Source organism: Vicia villosa, linkage group LG3, assembly GCF_029867415.1.
Source record: "Vicia villosa cultivar HV-30 ecotype Madison, WI linkage group LG3, Vvil1.0, whole genome shotgun sequence".
In the NCBI taxonomy this organism is placed as follows: Eukaryota; Viridiplantae; Streptophyta; class Magnoliopsida; order Fabales; family Fabaceae; genus Vicia; species Vicia villosa.
In genome coordinates, this window is record NC_081182.1 from 45,920,601 (window position 1) to 45,940,049 (window position 19,449).

The 19,449-nt window shown below is 33.9% G+C and overlaps 2 protein-coding genes across 2 annotated transcripts; both read left to right on the top strand.

The window, feature by feature from the left end:
• The first annotated feature begins 1,214 nt into the window (after positions 1–1,214).
• On the top strand, positions 1,215–4,048 carry LOC131655608 (GRF1-interacting factor 3-like). Its single transcript, XM_058925444.1, has 4 exons — positions 1,215–1,378; positions 1,809–1,885; positions 3,398–3,491; positions 3,574–4,048. Exons 1-4 carry the CDS (start codon positions 1,325–1,327, stop codon positions 3,916–3,918), a joined length of 570 nt encoding a protein of 189 aa, XP_058781427.1. The 5' UTR covers positions 1,215–1,324; the 3' UTR covers positions 3,919–4,048.
• Positions 4,049–5,260: 1,212 nt separating this feature from the next.
• Positions 5,261–7,516, top strand: LOC131655609 (transcription termination factor MTERF8, chloroplastic-like). Its single transcript, XM_058925445.1, has 2 exons — positions 5,261–5,585; positions 5,665–7,516. The coding sequence occupies exons 1-2, from the start codon at positions 5,363–5,365 to the stop codon at positions 6,732–6,734; spliced, it is 1,293 nt and encodes a 430-aa protein (XP_058781428.1). The 5' UTR covers positions 5,261–5,362; the 3' UTR covers positions 6,735–7,516.
• The last annotated feature ends 11,933 nt before the right edge of the window (positions 7,517–19,449 follow it).

Sequence of the window (19,449 nt, forward strand, 5' to 3'; positions counted from 1 at the left end):
CAAATGGTACTTTATTTCTTTTTGAAAAAAACATATTTAAATGTTGTAGTCTTAATCTTTTTCGTATTAATGTTTAAGAAAAGACTTTTTTCAGTAAAAAATCAGATAAAAGCTTATTTTATATAACTTCTTATAAATTAATTTAAATTTTTTATATAAATATTAGTATAAAAATGATTTACATTATCATTCATTGTGATTAGTATAATATTATTTTACACTAATGATGTATAGCCTATTTTTTCAAAAGTATAATTGATGTATATCAGTAGTGTAAAAATATTTTATATTGTTAGTTATTCGTAAGGTTAAATATTTATAATAATTTATAATTATTTAATTATAATTTTAAATATAATTATATTTAAATTTTTTATATAAATATTAGTATAAAAATGATTTACATTATCATTCATTGTGATTAGTATAATATTATTTTACACTAATGATGTATAGCCTATTTTTTCAAAAGTATAATTGATGTATATCAGTAGTGTAAAAATATTTTATATTGTTAGTTATTCGTAAGGTTAAATATTTATAATAATTTATAATTATTTAATTATAATTTTAAATATAATTATATTTAAATTATTTTTTATGAATAACAGTAATAAACTGATCGCCTAAAATTTATATCATTGACAAAACATATCACTATGTCTTTTAAAATAAATATAATTAACAAATACTAATAAATAATAAATAATTTTTTAAGTTAAAAGATAGTGCACCGACAGTGTAATAGTTTCACACTGTCATCCAATAGAAAACTATTAATTTGTCATATCATTAAATTATTTTTTAAATAAAAAATGAGTTAATTGAATACGTGATAGTGATTGATTAACAGTGTAAAAATACTTTACAAACATCACCTATTTTCTCTAATTTTCTACTTTAAAAAATTCATAATTAACAATTAATAAATAAATTTTGAGTTTAAAGGTAATGCACTGGTAAACTAACTTTACACATACAACCAATCAAAGTCATTACGCTTGCCATGTCATATTAGTTTTTTTAAATTAAAATTGAGTTTTAATTAGATACATGATTGTGACTGGTTGACAGTGCATATCCTTTTTCTCATAAATTTTTCAGTCAGAAAAAATATCTTTTCTTTTTTCTTTAAATAAAATAAAATAATTAAATATCACTATTTATTTTTACAAGAGACTCATCTTTAAACCAATGCAGAAATCAATAAACAGCGAAAACTCCACATTTGAAAGTTTCACTTTCAGTTTCAGGGAAAGAAGAAGAAGAAACGCTAGGGTTTTGCGTATTCACGTTTCACACTTCAAACAACAGAAGCACAAAAATGATGAACGGTGATCCTTCTCTCTCCATGTTATCGACCGAACAGATTCAAAAGGTGCCTACTTTTTTTCCTTCACCAATTTCTCTTCTTCGTTTTTTTTTTCCGTTACGTTATATCTATATCTATAGATTTATCTATACGCTTAGGAATTCCATAAAAATGTAACCTTTCGCTGTTATTATTTTCTGTTGTCCTTTTCGCGTTTTGGAAATGTCACCAAATGTCATCAAATGTGTGTTGTGTTCTTCTCTGTTTCTTTCCTTGTGCCCTAAGTTATGAATTCGTTTTTCCTCTTTCGTTAAATTTTCTACATTTGTTCAATCCAATGTGCATCGTAAAGTTCATTTTGTTATCTGTATTGAGATGAATGCATAATGCATAAGGCACTTTGCTGAAAAGATTGGATTTGGACTTTTGATTGAAATGATTATGGTTGCTTTACCTGAGTTTTTATCCTATGGACTGGTTTTTATTCTTGTGGCAGTACTTGGAGGAGAATAAGGAGTTGATACTGGCAATAATGGAAGGAAAAAGCCAAGGGAAGTACGCCGAGATCGCGCCGTAAGTAGTCGTCTCTTTTTCATTGTGTTTAAGTTGTATTGATGTGTTTGTTTCTAGGTATTGTCAAGTGGTTTTGGCTGCATTCTCTTTTTTCTGTCACGAGTCTCTGAATCATTTTCTTTGTTTTCTGTGAATTTTATTGCATACAATTTAGTATTCTATGGTAGTTAACTTGGAAACCCTCTCTAATTTACACAAACATGTAATTCCTTTTTTTATCTGTGTTTGTGTTGAAAAACCGCAAGTGGGCCTTGCTTGCTCTTGAAAACTACGTAGCCGACACTTCTGAAAAAATGTGTGTATGTGTAAGTGTCGGTGTCTGAAACCAATACTGACACTTGTCACGTTTAATTTATTCATTTTTTAAAATTATTATCAGTATTGACGTGTCAGTGTCAGTGTCGTGTTTCTGGTGTCCGTGCTTCATAGCTTGAAAAACAAGGAAGACAGGTTATTCTTAGATTGTAGCTTATGTGATTTGATAAATGAAACATAGTTAATGTTAAAAATAGGACTTACTGAAAAAGTGTTTTAAAGAAATATGTTTCATTCTCAGCTAACATTTAATTGTATGATAAATCCAGATGCTTAAATTTTGATGAAGAAGGTTGCCATTATGAATTACATGTTCAAGTAACACATGGTAGAAATAATCTTTCCACTTTAACTATTATATCCTTTTGTACCTTGTTCATTCTTGCAGTGGTGAAATATTGGTCATAACTTAGTTAAATGTGTATTAGTTTATTAGAAGAAATTTCTAGGAAGAACACATTTTTAGCAGTAGATCAAACTGGTGTTAAAATGAAAATGTTTAATGGGTAATAGTATGATAGAATACATACACTCATAGGAAAATTCAGGAAATGGCAAAACCTTCCATCCTCTTCTATTCGAGGAGTTTAATCCAAGTAAGGCATGTTTGATATCTAATATGGTGCCATGAATAATGGGTATGTTGAGAATAATTTAAATGAAAATAACATGAATACCAATTGGACAAAGAATATTTTTCTTCTTTTTCTTTTTATGAATTGTGTGCCATGCGCTAATTTCCACATGTTTGGAAAATGTTTGTGCCGCCTGGTATTTGGTTTGGATTGCCTAAGTAAGTGCTTGAGATTCTCATATTGTTGTCCCAAATTAGCTCTGTCTTTCCCGTTGATGAATATAAAGTAGTGCTTGGTAGATAAGTTAGAACAGGACAGAAAATGTTTAGTGTTGTGCATGTATAAAATAAAACATGACATTAAGAAAGAGTGGCACATTTTGACTTCACTGCATAGAATCGAAGCAACGATATCTACTTCCATTCTATTCATATGCTAAACACTACCTTAGAGTTGTAGCCTGCTATTTAATTTGAATTTGCTTGTTGCAAGTATCATTTACTATATGGTGTGGTTGCCTTCTCCATTGTTATCTATGGTTTATCGTATTGTGTATTGCTAACAATAATTAAGCTTGTGGCCTGGCATATTTATACGGTGTTATTCTTATAACCTAATACAGATATCAAACCAAGCTTCAAGATAACTTGACTTTTCTTGCCAGACTTGCTGATTTTGATTCCCAGCCTGAGCCTCAGGCACAGATGCATTCTCAGGTTGTTAAGATCATTTGATTATCCAGTCAAACATAAGTTTGAGTTATAATATTTCGTTACTCATGTGAAAATTGTGTCACAGGGACAAGGCATGCAGCGGCTGCCTCAAGTAGCAATGTCCCAGCAACGACCGGACTTCTCTATCGGAAACACGGCTTTCGATATGAATGAGCAGCAGCAGCAGCAACAACACTTGGCAATGCCCTCCCAACAGCCTGATCTTTCAACTTCAAAGTTGGCTTTCCAGATGAATGAGCAGCAGCACTATAAGCAACCAACTTTCATCCAACAGCGTCAACTTTTCCCTGAAGGCATGAATAGTTTTTCTGGTACTAACAACAGTAGCATGCAAACAAGAACCTTTAATCTGCCAGATACCCCATCATTCAACCAAATGGGCTCAGATGCAGGTCCTGGTTGGTCTTAGGAGCAGTCAGTATTTGGACCTTGTGAAAAAACTGGATGTTTACAAAACTATGAAAATGTCTTCCAATTTTTTACAGTCATACTTTTCCGTTCATATCAGAAATGAAAAATGTTTTATTATTTTTGTTGAATTACCTTTTATTTATAATTTTTGTTCAAAGTTCTGTTAAGTCAGTGCTGTTTTTGTTAATCTTCTTACCTGTTAAAATAATCATTCCCTTCTGGAAAATGCTAGCCTCCAGGAATTTTTTTTATTGAAAATACTATGTTTCTAGTCCCACTGTAAAAGAAAATATGCAGCGGTAAGGTAAAAAATAATGCCTGTCAAAGTGTTTTTGATAATACTTTTATATGTTTTTCCATACCCCTGCCAATATAGTGTGATACATCTGATAAATATTTGGCCTCTTAATTATTTAGGGAAAGGTTAGAAAATATGTGTTGGGACGTAAACTTTTAAATGAGTAATAGTGGAAGAGGCAAAATTAATTCTATAGTTAAAGTTGTAGAATTGATTCTCGAGTGATTTTGAGATGTTTGGTTCTTCTATAGTAAAATTGAATTTTTCCTCAAAATTGATTTAACTTGAAACTAAAATTTATAGCTTGTGAATGTAAACATGCTAAAGCTGTAGAATTAATTCTTGAATGATTTTGAGATGTTTGGTTCTTTTATAGTAATATTGATTCTATTCTCAAGATTAAATTGGAGTTGAAGGTAAAATTTGTAGTTTTTGAATTTAAATGTATCTAAACATAAATTGATTATGTTAAATGTGGTTTTTACACTGAAATTAATTATTCAACTCACTTTTACACTAATGTATCTAAACATAAATTGATTATGTTAAATGTTAAATTTAATTATGTTAAAATCAATTTTACTAAACTCAATTATTTGAAAATCAATTTCATTTACATCTATTCAAACTCATGTGTTTGGATGCCCATTAGTTTAATTAAAATTGCGTTGAAAAATTATTTAACATAAAACCTCCTTAAATGTTTTAACTTTTTTTCTCATGAAATGTAGTTCTTCATCGTGATTTGGGTTCTAGTTAGAATCCAAACACTTTCAAAGATAAAAGTAGTTGGTGATAGATATTTTGATTTTAAGAAAACAATTGCTACTTTACTTTTGGAATACATAATGACATTTTTCAAATACTTTTTTTTTTTAAATTGGTCCAACACATAAATTTTTTGTATGAAATTCGAGACTTTGAGATTCGGTTCTTCTATAGTTTAAATTGATTTTACTTTTAAAAATTTAAAAAAAGAATTGCATAGCTAATTTAACCTTTTATACAATAGATAAGGGCATTTTCTATCCATATCATTATTTTCGCAGTTTGCACCCACAGTCCACATAAACCACACATACGCGCGTGGAACGCTGTCATCGCTATCGTAAATTCTGATTAGAGAAACTTCCTCTTTGCTGAAATGGCGCTAGCAACACTCCCTCTATTCTCTTATCCTCCGTGCCATTGCTCTTCTTCTATAACAACCTTTCTTCCTTCACATTCTCGTCATCTTCCAACCCAACCCTTCATCTCCCCACTCACCAAATCACAACCACCAAACAGCAACTATTTCCTTTCCCAATCTCGACTCTCCACCCACTGCCGCTGCACTTCCCACACGCCCAATCTCGACTTTCAAGACGGTAAATAACTTTCTCACACGCATTTTCTCAAACACCTTATAAGCAATCTTCTTACTATTATTTTTTGTTTCATTTGCAGTCAGACTTGTCACTTTGTTTCAAGAAATCGGTATCAGCTTTGAGGAAGCCAATTTGCTCTTGAGCAATGCTTCCGAACTGACCTTGATACGACTAGATTTATTGCGGGATCGCATTCTTTCTTTAAAATCTCTTGGGTTAGGTCGTATGTCCATCAATCTCGTAGTTACAAAGCAATTAAATATGCTAACTTCAAATGAAATTGACCCACTGTTAAACTTTATGAGAAATGAATTGCAAGGACTGGTTGAGGAAGCCAAGGTGAAACTTCTTTTATCGGCTAATGAGCCGAAAGAGTTATCTGATTTTCTTCAGAAGGTTCAATTGCTTATTGACAGTGGAATTGGGGTTGATAAGATTGCACATGTGCTTAACAGAGTGAGTTTGTCAAAGGCAATTTTTCATAAGTCACTGGAAGAAATTGAAAGAGTAATTAGTTTCTTAAAACCATTTGGTGGCGTTGATTTGATTGTGAAGCGCCCTGCAACTCTCAACTATGATTTGGATAGTCAGCTGAAACCAAGATTCAGGGTTCTTACCGAGTTAAGTGGCGGAGATGAGGATAGTGTTGGGAAAATGGTGAATAAGCTCCCTAAGATCTTGAATTCTAGGGCGGAACATCTTGAGGAACATATAGAGTTATTGAGGTCTTTTGCAGAACTTGATGATCAACAAATATTTAAGATAGCGTTGCTGTCTCCAACTATCTTCACTCTTAGTAGAGAGAGGAAACTGCGTCCTAGAATACAATTTCTCAAGGATTGTGGGTTAGACTCGAGCGCTGATATCTTTAAATTCTTTATCAAAGCACCGGTGTTTTTGTGCGTTTCGTTCCGCAATAACCTTGCTCATAAGCTTGTGTTTTTGGTCAAGATTGGGTATGAATATAGGACAAAAGAGTTGGCAATGGCGATCGCGAATTCTACTAGAATAAGCTGTGCGGGTATGCAGAAGATGGCGAGTGTATACTTGAATTACGGGTTGTCGTCTGATGACATTTTTTCTACGAGTGAGAAGCATCCACCGACACTGCAGAGGATTAAGTACTACTCCGACCTTATTTATAAGTAAAGATTCCGTTTTTAGGTTCATTGAATAATGAATGTATCTGATTTACTATGCAGACCACATACATTCATTACTCAATGAATCTAAAAAAGGAATAAGGCCGGAGAGAGTATTTGACAGAGGAGATGGATCGTGACATTCAGGAGTTGTTGGATTTTCCTGCATTTGTTGGATACAAGTTAGATGACAGAATTAAGTATAGGTATGAAATAAAGAAGGATTCATGCGGGGGGGACAAATGTCCATCAATCAGCTTTTAGTTGTTTCGAATAAGAACTTCGCCGCTCGGCTGAAAAAGGCTTCTGTAAAATCTAAATTTCTTTTTCCGTGTACATTAGTTTTTCTGTCCTTATTTATTTTGTTGTACTCCTTATGACTCAATGCCTTTCATCCCAAAATAAGTTCAAGAAGAAGAGTATATTTTGTTAGATAGAAGAGAAGAATAAAAAAATAAAGTGACATCAAGACAATAGTGTGTTTTAGAAGTAGCCTAGTTCTACTGTAAAATTATTTATTATTCACTAACAACTGCTGCTAATATTTCCTGCTTTGCGGTGGACATACTGTAATCATGTTATTTGAATCTTTGGGAGAAACATGGGAAGTTAGTGTGAAAATCTTATGCTATAAATTTTGCAAGCAATAAAAAGTGTATCTGGACCACGGTTGAAGATTGAATAAATTATGGATGCCTCAAGATAGAGGGAAGAGACCTAAATGAAAAAGAAGACATTTGGTCAATTCCTCACACTCAGGGGACCAAATATTGCCACCCCCTATTCCAAAATGAAAATTTAGTTTGACTATTTTCTATAAATTTAGAAAATAAATAATATTTTTATTAAATTATTTTTAGAAAGTATAAATGGATTCATTATTGTCTTACATACAAAATAAAATGTATATAATTTTAAAGTGATAAAATATTAAATCTTTGAATAAAATAGAAAGTAAAATATATAATCGGAAAGTGATAAAATATTGAAACATTCTATTAGTTAAAAAAAAAGAAAAGTGGAGTGATTTATCACATTAAATAAAAAGTAATCTTTCAAGTGAATTTATGATTTTGTTTGGCGAGTTATTTGTTGAGCTTATAACTTATAAGTTCATATAATAATAAAAGATTTGTTAGATAACGATCTTTTCATCATGAGCTTATAGCTTTTATTACTAGTTTATAGTTTGTTTTCCAGACGCTATTTCAAAAATAGCGTTTTAGTTTATAGCTTATCATTTTTTGTTTCATTTTTACTCTTATTATTTTAACTAAAATTCATTTTTCCCCTCTATAATTTATTTTAATTTAAAATAAAATAATTATATATTAAATGTCTTTTATAGTTATCAATCATCAGCTATAAGCTATCAGTTATCAACTAACTTATCACTCAACCACTATTTTTACCAAACAGAGCCAAAGTGTTTTCACTCAAAACGTTGAAATGTTCTATATACATAACTTCTCAATTATATGTTTTTAATATTTAATGTGAAGTTTTTAATTCATACTTGATATATTACAGCAACAATTAATCTTTATCCCATTAAGTAAAATTGCTAATCCTAAAATCTTTCTTAATAATTTTTTTTATAGTTTTTTCAGATTTTTCTTTACCTCTCGCTGTTTGACTCTTATCTATTTGATCCACTCTCTTTACCACATAGTTTAAAGGTCTTCTCTTTACATGTTCAAAGCACCTAAGTCTATTTTTCACAATCTTTTCTACTATAGGTGTGTTACCTCCAATTTCTGAGCGAGGGATCTTCCTCCTAGATGTTGGGCACTTATTCCCTCGTGTATTTCTCGTAGAACGTGATGAATTTTCGTTTCATCGATACATTTGAGGAGGGGATGGAGAACCCTCTTCGATATAGCTGGTCTCCGACCAACACATAAGAGCAGGCTCTTCTTCTGATGACGACGACCTCTTTAGGGTCGTCCGACAATTGTTTGTTCGCTAAATAGTTGTATACTAGGGTTAAATAGTAGGTAGCGTCCCCGATTGAGTTTATGTCGAGGATCGTGGCCAGTTTTTTATACTTAGTCGGGATAGGACTTCTTGGATAGCATATTTGTTTTCACCTTTCTTCCTAGTGCTTGCTAGTTTGGACAGAACATCAGCCTAAGTATTATGCTCTCGGGGGACGTGTCTCACTTTGGCCGACCTGAAATGGACTATCCTTTCTCGAACCAGGGTCAGGTGTTCCGCGAGGTTATCATTCTTGACCTAATACTACTTAGATACCTATGAGGCGACCAGTTGGGATTCTGTAAATATTTCGATCTCCTCGACCCTGATATCCTCGGCTAGTCTTAATCCGACGAGTAGAGCTTCGTACTCTACTTGATTGTTTGAAGTGGGGAAGTATAGAGTGAGAGATATCTTATTAAAGTTCCTTCTCCACTCTCTAAGATTATGCCCACGCCACTACCCGTCGAGCCGGATGCTCCGTCAACGTATATGACCCATTTTTGGGCGTTGCTCGTCGATGATTCAACGAAGGTCATTTCGGCCACGAAGTCAGCCAATGCTTGTGCTTTTAAATCCTTTCCACTAATGATCACATCTCATGGTTCATGGATAAAGAGTTATCAATTCTTGACATATGTATGAATATTAGAAGTAATATTTATACTGGATTAACCCACTATGAGAATACTACATGATATGTTATGTAAAGTGTCATAAGTTATTCTCATGGTGATAAGTGGTGTATACCACCCTTCGATCTGAAACCACCATGAACCCTAGATGAAGAGTCAAGTACTTTATTGTTGATCAAACATTTTACGTAACTGGATGACCATAAAGACAGCTGATGGGTACTCCACAAAGCATGCTGAGGGGCATGAGTAACCTTGATGGAATTTCCCCATTATGCGTAACATGATAAATGTCCAAGGGCCCAATATTGAACTGGTGGAGAGGAGTGTTGATAGACCTTCGATACATGTGTATAAGAGGAGGGGTAAAAAAGGAAGTGGTGTCATACCCCAAAATTACCCGATACGATTCACGTCTATTAATTTATTGAGGGTATCAAAATTAGGAGTTATGGGGTCTAATATTTGTATTGTTAAACCAAATCTCTTATATAAAAAAACCTTCTAATTGAATGTGGGGGTCTATCTATAGGATTTCCTTTGAGCCCAATTGAAAATTTAGACCCATTAACTTGTTCCTAATTTTTAATTTTTAATTTTTTGTTTAAATTATATATTTCGGTTTTTCCCTATTTAAAACACGTTTTTTTTCTAACATTAATTTCTTTTTATACAAACTATATATAAATTATTATCTTTATTTTATTATTTAGTTAGTATTATCATTAAAAATAAATCTATTATATCAATTATATTAATATTACTATTAATCATTATTATTATTAAAATCAAATCTTATATTCATGAATCAAATATACAATAAAAGTCCAAATACTAAATCAATCTAATTTACAAATTGGATCAAATCCTAAAAACCTAAATCAAAACCTAAAATCAAATCAATTCTTATTTCATGAATCAATTTACAACAAATCAAATATATTACAATCAAATACAAATCAATCTAATCTAATCAAATCTAAAGATTATAACAGATTGAATTTAATCTTACTGAAATAAATCTAACCCTAAGGCTATATAAACTAACACCTAATCTAAGAGGAAAAAGAAAAAAAGAGGAATCAGAGTTGGAGAGCCGCGAATCCGTAGCCTTCAACCTTGCGAAGACACATGCGAGCAAAAAAGAAGAGGATTAGTGAAGAGATTGGAGCTTATGCGATCTAGGATACAAGACAAAAGGTAACAAATCGGACTTAGCTTAGGTTATTATGTCGAATGCATGTGTGTTTTGGTCTTGGTTTCTGGAAATTTGGGAATTAGGGTTCTAATCTAAGGTTAGGGTTCTTCGTGAAATTATTAGGGTTCTTAAATAGAGTTAGGGTTCTTGGGGTTTGATTGAAGAATTGTTAGGGTTCTTGAATAGGGTTAGGGTTCTTGGGGTTTGATTGAAGAATTGTTAAGGTTCTTGTTTTTTTCTGGATTATTATCAAACTTAAGATACACCCCCTGCGTTTTTTAACTAATTAATTGTTTTTAATAAAAGATTAATTTTAAATAATTAATATTTGGTTCGATTATATTTAATAATCGCGCTGATTATTAATATTTGCTTCTGATTAAAAAATATGCAAATTAATATTAATATTTAATATAAATTTTATACGCACAATTAAGGTTACTTCGCTAATTGTTTTAATCAAATCAATTGATTACGATAATTAGTGACAAATTAATTTTGTCAAGCTAATTCAGGTTTTGGGTCGATTTATTAATTATTTTAATCAAATCAATTGATTACGATGATTAATAATAAGTTATTCAATTTTAATTTAAATAATTTATTTAAACATGTTCTATTTACTAAAGGTTTTAATCAATTCAATTGGTTACGATAATTAGTAATTTTTTATTAATTTATTAATTATGTTGATCAAATTAATTGATCAACGCGATTAATAAAATTTCAAAATATTAAAAAGGGTTGTATGCCATATAATAAACTTTTAACATCTTCACAAACTGTGAATTACACAAAACTACGACAATTACCAAACTGCGTACGGTAATTAAAAATACACTTGAAACATACAAATTTCAAAGGCATACAACTTCTAAAAAACACCTACATATCCCGAACTACGTAGACTCTAATCCTCCCTAAGGAAGTACGTAGGCACTTGGTAACAAGGCGAGTCCCCTTCCCCAAAGTTTCAATAAGGTTAACATTTACGCTATTTAACTGTCTGTCACCCTTCTTTATTAACCATAAACTTTTGCCTTAGACAAAACCTTAGGAAAGGGCTAAGGGTGCCTAACACCTTTTCTTGACCTGATTATAATAACTTATCCAGATCTCTAAAACCTTGTAGGGTTTCCTATTCGCCCTGGCAGAATAGGTGGCGATTCTAAAATTCTAAATTTTTAGGGCAGGTTGCTACAAGTGGCAGGGAAGGTATAAGTGCGTGTGGGAAACAATTAGTGATGATAGAAAGAAGGAGTCATGAAATTATAGTGGAATTGAAAAAAATAACTAAATGTTTAGGTGACTGTTAGAGAGTGGGAGAGGGGATTTAGGAAATCGGTGAGCACATATGATAAAAGGAAACAAAGAGAGATATGAGGAATGTTGTGAGACATTATGGTATTGAGATGGAATTTGATGGCTGAGTAGTGATAGAGTTTTCACTATCAGTAGGAATATTCTCTTTTGAGAATATTAGTATTTTTCCTTTATCATTTTGTAAGGAGCTAGTTTTTATTCCATCTTAGTACTATTTCTATTGTAAGAAGCTAGTCACACTCAGCAATATATATTCCATTACTTCTAGCTCTTCACCTCTGTTATTTATTATTATACAACTTGTGTTGGATCTATTATACAACTTGATAAACCTTGCATAACTAACTAAAAATAAAGATGGGAATAGGTTGAAATGAGTTAGTATTTGACAAATCTAAGTCTGGTCTATTGAAAAAGTCAAGGCCTAAGCATGGCTTTTGGTTTCTCATGTTCTCATTTTTAACGCCTAAATGTGATTTTTTCGAAGGATCGGTTGACCTGATAGCCTACATAAAAGTCAATTTCATTTGAATATAAATAAATAAACAAACAATTTAATAAATTTTTAAATAATTTCTTTTGAATTTTTTTTATAATTTTTTTTACAAGATAACGTAAGAAACAACTTATAACATTTATAAAATCAACTTAAACTTATTTTATCTTTTGTTATAGAAATAAATTATATAAACTTATTTATAAGTACTTATTTTGATAAATGTTTGTGTTATTTACTGCAAATAATTTGTTAAATCAAACAAGTCTATTGTTGGTACAAATTGCCATCAATTCATTCTATCATAAGAGTACAAGGCCTTATATAGGCGAGTAACTAGTATAATGAACAAGTTACAAAACACAAATGAGGCCCAAAACAATTCCAAACGCAAACCTAATTAACAAGACAATTTTTTATAGACTCCCATGGGATGAAGACCTCTGTTGAAAACCTCAAAATACCCCTAGATTTCGGAGATGCATCTCTGAAATCACCCATTTTCACATTTTCAATTATTTCGGAGATGCATCTCTGAAAACATCCATTTTTGGGTGTTTTCGGATATGCGTCTCCGAAATAACATATAGACCAGTTTCAGAGATGCATCTCTGAAATATACTCTGTTTTTTTCTTTCTCGACAAAATAAAACACGTAAATTAGAATAAAATACCAATATTATAAATACGAAAATAGTTGTACGGGTAAGTGCTTAGTGTCAAAATATTACAACACGAGTACAAAAAAGTCATGAATAAAACATAAATAGGCAACTGCTACAGAGTATGCCTAATGCGAACACCTTGCGACCTCCTCTGCCTCCTATACGCCGCCATCCCAGCCGCGTCACTGACCATCCTCTCCACAATGGCAACTGCCTCTGAACCTCCCTGCTCAATGATACCTCTGTCCAATGCATCCTTCCCAAGCATTTGTATCCACTGGCATATCGGCAGGAGATCAATCGTATCGCATCCTCGGCCTGCTGGTTCTCCAAGATCTCTTCATGTGCTGACCTAGGTGGATATCCAGGAGCATCGAGTGTCATCAAAGAATGTGACATCCGATAAAATCATGTCACATACCCATCTACACAGTGCCAACTCTGGGTGGCCACAATACGCCGATACTCCTCAGGCACCAAATGATGCGTCCAATCCTCAAATATAGTAGTGATGTCCCGGCAGATAACTGTGTCAGGAGCAACCTCAAACGGAGACCTTCGTATCATCTGCACACGTCCAAACTCGTCGAGCGACATGGTCATGATAGTAAATCAACACAGATGTGTCTGCAGGCCCTCCCGGGTAGCCCTCATCCTCCGCATCATCCTCAGTGAGCTCAGGGTGAACATCGAGTATCTCATTCTCCTCCTTAACTCCCACCTCCTCCTCATCCTCACGTACCTCATCCTTACGGGAGGAAGTCGTTCGAGCCAGATGAGGAACCTGCAGACGCCTCAACCATTTGGACAGGCACTCGTACTCGACCCTGTCCCCGTGTCGCTGCTAGTTGTGTAGCCTGCTCCCGTCGAGCCGATGAAGTATGGGTCTTCCTATCCTGTCTAAGTGTGCCTGGTTTCCTGACATTTTCCTGAAAAAATTGGACCATGTAAGATGTTGAAACAATTCAGAAAATAAAAAAAGTATAGTTCAAACTAAATTCGGAAGTGCATTTCCGAAACTAATCAGAGGTGATTTCGGAAATCCACTTCCGAAAATGCCCGCGATTCTCCATTTTTGCAATCCCCATTTCTTGCCCTAAACCATTAAAAATCCAATTTTTACCAACCAAACACTACTACATGTTGCTAATAACTTCAACTAACTACATTTTGTTAATTTCTAACAGCCCTAACAAGATTATCAATGATAGAGTTTAAAGTTTAGAAACTTACAATTTGTTTGAAGCTTTTAGTGTGCCTTTGAGTGAGCCTTTGAGTCATTTGATGTTGTAGAGCAACTTTATATTGTGTAGAAAGTTTGGAGTAATGGGTGTGGTGGTGAAATTTTGATGTTTTGGGTAGACTGAAATGAGTGGGGTGACTGTTTTGAAATAATAGAAAAATGCAGCATAATTCGGAGATGCATCTCCGAAGACGTAAAAAAGGGTTATTTTGGAAATGCATCTTAGAAAACACCTTTTTTTCAAAAAAATAATAATTTTGTAAATGTATCTCTGAAATAATTCTTATTTACGTATTCGGAGATGCATCTCCGAATTATAGAGACATTTATGGAATTTCGCTATGGGTTGGCAAGAAGGCATGAAGGTCTATAAATAAATTGTCATTAACAAACCTTCTCTTACATTTATCTTTATAACCAAATAATCAATTTTTATCAAACAAACCATTCATCCCTACGCCATTTCTTAATCTCTAAAAAGAGTCAAGATTTATGGCTTAATAACTATATCAATTAGTTGGTCATGTGTGCTACAATGTCTGAGCCCAATTACTTCATCCTTAGTGATGTCTCTAAGTAAGAGAAATCTAACATCAATATGTTTGCATCTCCAATGAATAATATGATTCTTTGATAGCTTGATGAAGGAATTATTATCACAAAGAATGACTAAACCCTTATTCTTATTTACCTTAAAATGACTTAGATCATTTCTCAAGCAAACTCCTTGACAAACACAAGATGAAACAACAACAAATTCTACATATGTGGTGGACAAAGTGACATTTGACTGATTCTTTGAGGATTATGAGATTGAACCAGAGGCATACTTGAAATATCCTTCCAAGCTTTAGTGTCCATGGATTTCAAAAAAGCCACCATTCTGACTTTCCAACAGTCATAATTTAAACCATCTAATAGAGGTGGTATGTTGTTGTATCCTCCTTCTATATCCATAGTACCGGAAATTACTCTCCTTGGAGCTCACCGAATAAACAGAAGATAGTACCTGCTCTGATGCCAATTGAAATTTTGGCACTTACAATATAAATGTCAAGACTGATGTCCTAACACCAACACAATGTCAAGACATATGTTATGACATCTGCGAACTGACAGAACAAATGTATCAAAACTGAAATAAACTGCAGAATGATAAATTACACAGATAATTGTTAACTCAGTTCATTGAAACTCACCTAATATGGAGTCTACCAAGCCAAGAAGGAAATATACTATGATAGTATTAGTTCAAAGCCTACACAGTCCCAGTTTACAACTTATCACCTAATCACTACTTCTATGCAATTTCTATCTAGGAACTTCCTAGATATGAGAATCCCCTCTCACTTTCCACAATCACCTCAGTGATTAAAGACAATTACAATCCCAACAATTGTTCCAAAACCAGTCACAATCCCAATGACTAGAAAAACCAAAATAGAAAGATTATACTTTCAAATAAATAATACTTGATCTTGCTTAAAATCTCCAATCAAGAACAATACTCAAATCTTTTGCTTAAAAGTTTCAAGAGTGAAAACAATCAGTATACCTCAATGTGTCAAAAGATACGTGAGTGAAATACAAACAAAACACACGAAGAACTAGAACTCCTCTTAAAACTTAAACTCTTGTTTGTAATCACAATTTCTTCTTGTGAATGATTGTTATACTAGGTTTAACAAGTCGTTATTTGTAGACTCTTGCAGTATGGGTTTGGACTCTGAAACAAATCCAATCTTCTCCTTTTTCAATCAGCTGCAAGATCTTCACAGAAAATAGGAACAAATCAAATCAAATTAAATCTACGTTTCTTAAAAAAGTCTCAAAGATCCTTTTTATGAAACTCAATCAAATCTGCATTTGTCCTACAAACTTCTTGATTGGATGTGCCTCTATGAGTGTCGGAATCTTCTAGAATCTCCTATTTTTCAATCAAATCTTCAAGGATTAAAACCAGTTGACACTATTATGATGTTCTAATATAGCATGTCACAACATTTGGCATAACATCTATCAAAACTCGTGACAGCAGAACCTATCATGACAGTTGGTCAAAATGTTACAACATCTTGATGAACATCAGTTATGAACCATGTTTTAGCAAAATTAATGCCAACGATAAAACCACATATCTAACAAAACTCATCCTTAGTTGCATCTGAGATCTTAGGATTACATGAAGTTGTTCCAGTTGTGCATGGAGCGTAGTTCTTGGAGGCCTTCACTTCGGATGTTCTTCAACTTGTTATACCTGGCTCGTACTTCTCAGAGTGACTATTATGACCAGAGGCTTATTAGCTTCCACTCGGATGATCACTGGTTTGAATCCTTCACCAAAGACTAGGGAGATTTTTTTAGGCATTTCTTATTGGTGAAACCCCTTATGCTAGAGGCTTATCTCACCTTCTGCTACTCCCTAGTTGAATCTTCCCATTTCTACAAGAGCACGTTTCTGAAGTAATGGCCTTCATCCCATTTAAACCAAGGCTCCTTCCCATACCGAGGTGTCTATGGAAGAAAACTTGCTTTCATGGTTCCACGGACTCGGATACTACTACAATGTCATGTCCTTCGGTCATAAGAACGACGTTTCCATCTACCAATGGCTCATGAATATCGTCTTCTTCCACCAGATAGGGTGAACCTGGAGGTTTAAGTCGACAACATGATAGTTAATACTATCAAAGGGCACAACCGTGAAGAAGATTTGGAGGATGTCCTGCAGTCAGTCAAGAAACATGATATGCGCCTAAACTCCGCCGAGTGTTCTCTCGGTGTTCAAGCGGGCAAATTTCTAGGATTTATGCTGATACGGGTGATGGCATCGAGCCTAGCCCAAATAAGTGTCATGCTGTCTCACTTCCTCTCCTGCACAGGCGAAAAAACCTTCATCTTCTTTGTCTCTTTAAAGAAGAAGGAGAGGTTTGAATGGACCCCGAATGTGAGGAGGATTTCACCAAGGTCAAGAATGTTAGAACAAGATTTGTTCTGATCAATATTCTTAGTTTTGATGATAACAAGGGTATGAATTTTGTGTGAGATAATGTGGTACTCTAATACATTGCAATTTCCCTTTCAGGAAATATATAAAGAGTATGCACAAATCAGCGCTCAGAAGCTTTGTCTCAGAAGGTTCAGCATGCAACATCAGAACATGGTCTGGCAAGACATCAGAAGATGGTTAAGGCAGAATCAGAACATGGGTCTATGGAAGCATCAGAAGAACTTGAGATCAGAAGCAGAAGCACTGAAGTACTCATGGTATCACGCTCAGAAGCACTTCAAGGTCAGAAGACAAGAAGATGCTATGCACCAAGCTGTTTGACTATGATGATATTCAAATATTATATACTCAAACATCATATCAGAAGAAAGTACAGGTGGCAGGCTACGCTGACTGACAAAAGGAACGTTGAAAGCTATTAAAGGCAACGTCAGTAGACACAGCGTGAACAAGGCTCGAGGTAGTTGACAAAAGCGTGAAAGCATTAAATGCTCCCAACGGTCATCTTCTCAAACGCCTATATAAATGAAGTTCTGATGAGAAGCAAGGTTACCAATTTTGAATAAACTTATTCTGAAAAACTTGCTGAAACGCTGTTCAAATCAAAGCTCAGAAACTTCATCTTCATCAAAGCTCACTACATTGCTGTTGTAATATATTAGTGAGATTAAGCTTAAACGTTAAGAGAAATATCACTGTTGTGATTATAGCTTTTCAGAAGCATTGTAAAACTCTTATTTGATTACATTAATTTGTAAGTAACTAGAGTGATCAAGTGTTGATCAGGATACTCTAGGAAGTCTTAGCTTGTGTCTAAGCAGTTGTAATTAGAGTGATCACGTGGTGGTCAGGATACTCTAAGAAAGTCTTAGCTTGTGTATAAGCATTTGTTCCTAGAGTGATCAGGTTGTGATCAGGATACTCTAGAAGACTTAGTCGTGGGCTAAGTGGAAAACCATTGTAATCTGTTGCGATTAGTGGATTAAATCCTCAGGTGAGGTAAATCACTCCGTGGGGGTGGACTGGAGTAGTTTAGTTAACAACGAACCAAGATAAAAATAACTGTGCAATTTGTTTTTATCGTCCAAGTTTTTTGACTACACTTATTCAAACCCCCCCTTTCTAAGTGTTTTTCTATCCTTCAATTGGCATCAGAGCGCCGGTTCTAAGGTGCAAGCACTTAACCGTGTTTAGAAAAGATTCAGGAAGAGAAAAATGCTTCAGTAAAAGATGGCTGGTGAAGTTCAAATAAATCCAACTGCATCTACATCTGGCTCTGCTGAGCAATACAATGGTAACAATGGTTACACTAGACCACCAGTATTCGATGGTGAAAACTTTGAATATTGGAAAGATAAACTGGAAAGTTACTTTCTTGGTCTGGATGCTGATCTATGGGATCTTCTGTTGGATGGTTACAAACATCCTGTTAAAGCTACTGGTGTAAGGCTCACAAGAAGTGAAATGACTGATGATCAAAAGAAAGAATTCAAAAATCATCACAAATGCATGACTGTTTTGCTGAATGCTATCTCTCATGCTGAGTATGAGAAGATATCTAACAGGGAAACTGCCCATGATATATATGAGTCATTGAAAATGACCCATGAGGGAAATGCTCAAGTCAAGGAGACTAAAGCTCTTGCTCTAATCCAGAAATATGAAGCCTTCAAGATGGAGGATGATGAAGATATTGAGAAGATGTTCTCAAGATTTCAAACTCTAACTGTTGGATTGAGAGTTCTGGATAAAGGCTACACCAAGGCTGATCATGTAAAGAATATTATCAGAAGCTTACCCAGAAGATGGGGTCCAATGGTGACTGCATTCAAGATTGCGAAGAATCTGAATGAAGTTTCTTTGGAAGAGCTTATTAGTGCCTTGAGAAGCCATGAAATAGAGCTGGACGCAAACGAGCCTCAGAAGAAAGGTAAGTCTATTGCATTAAAATCTAATGTTAAAAAATGCACTAACGCTTTTCAGGCTAGAGAAGAAGATCCTGAAGAATCAGAATCTGAAGAAGAAGATGAACTGTCCATGATCTCCAGAAGGGTAAACCAACTCTGGAAGAGCAAGCAAAGGAAGTTCAGAGGCTTCAGAAGTTCAAAGAGATTTGAACGAGGAGAATCTTCTGGTGACAGAAGATCTGACAAGAAGAAGGCTGTCTACTATGAG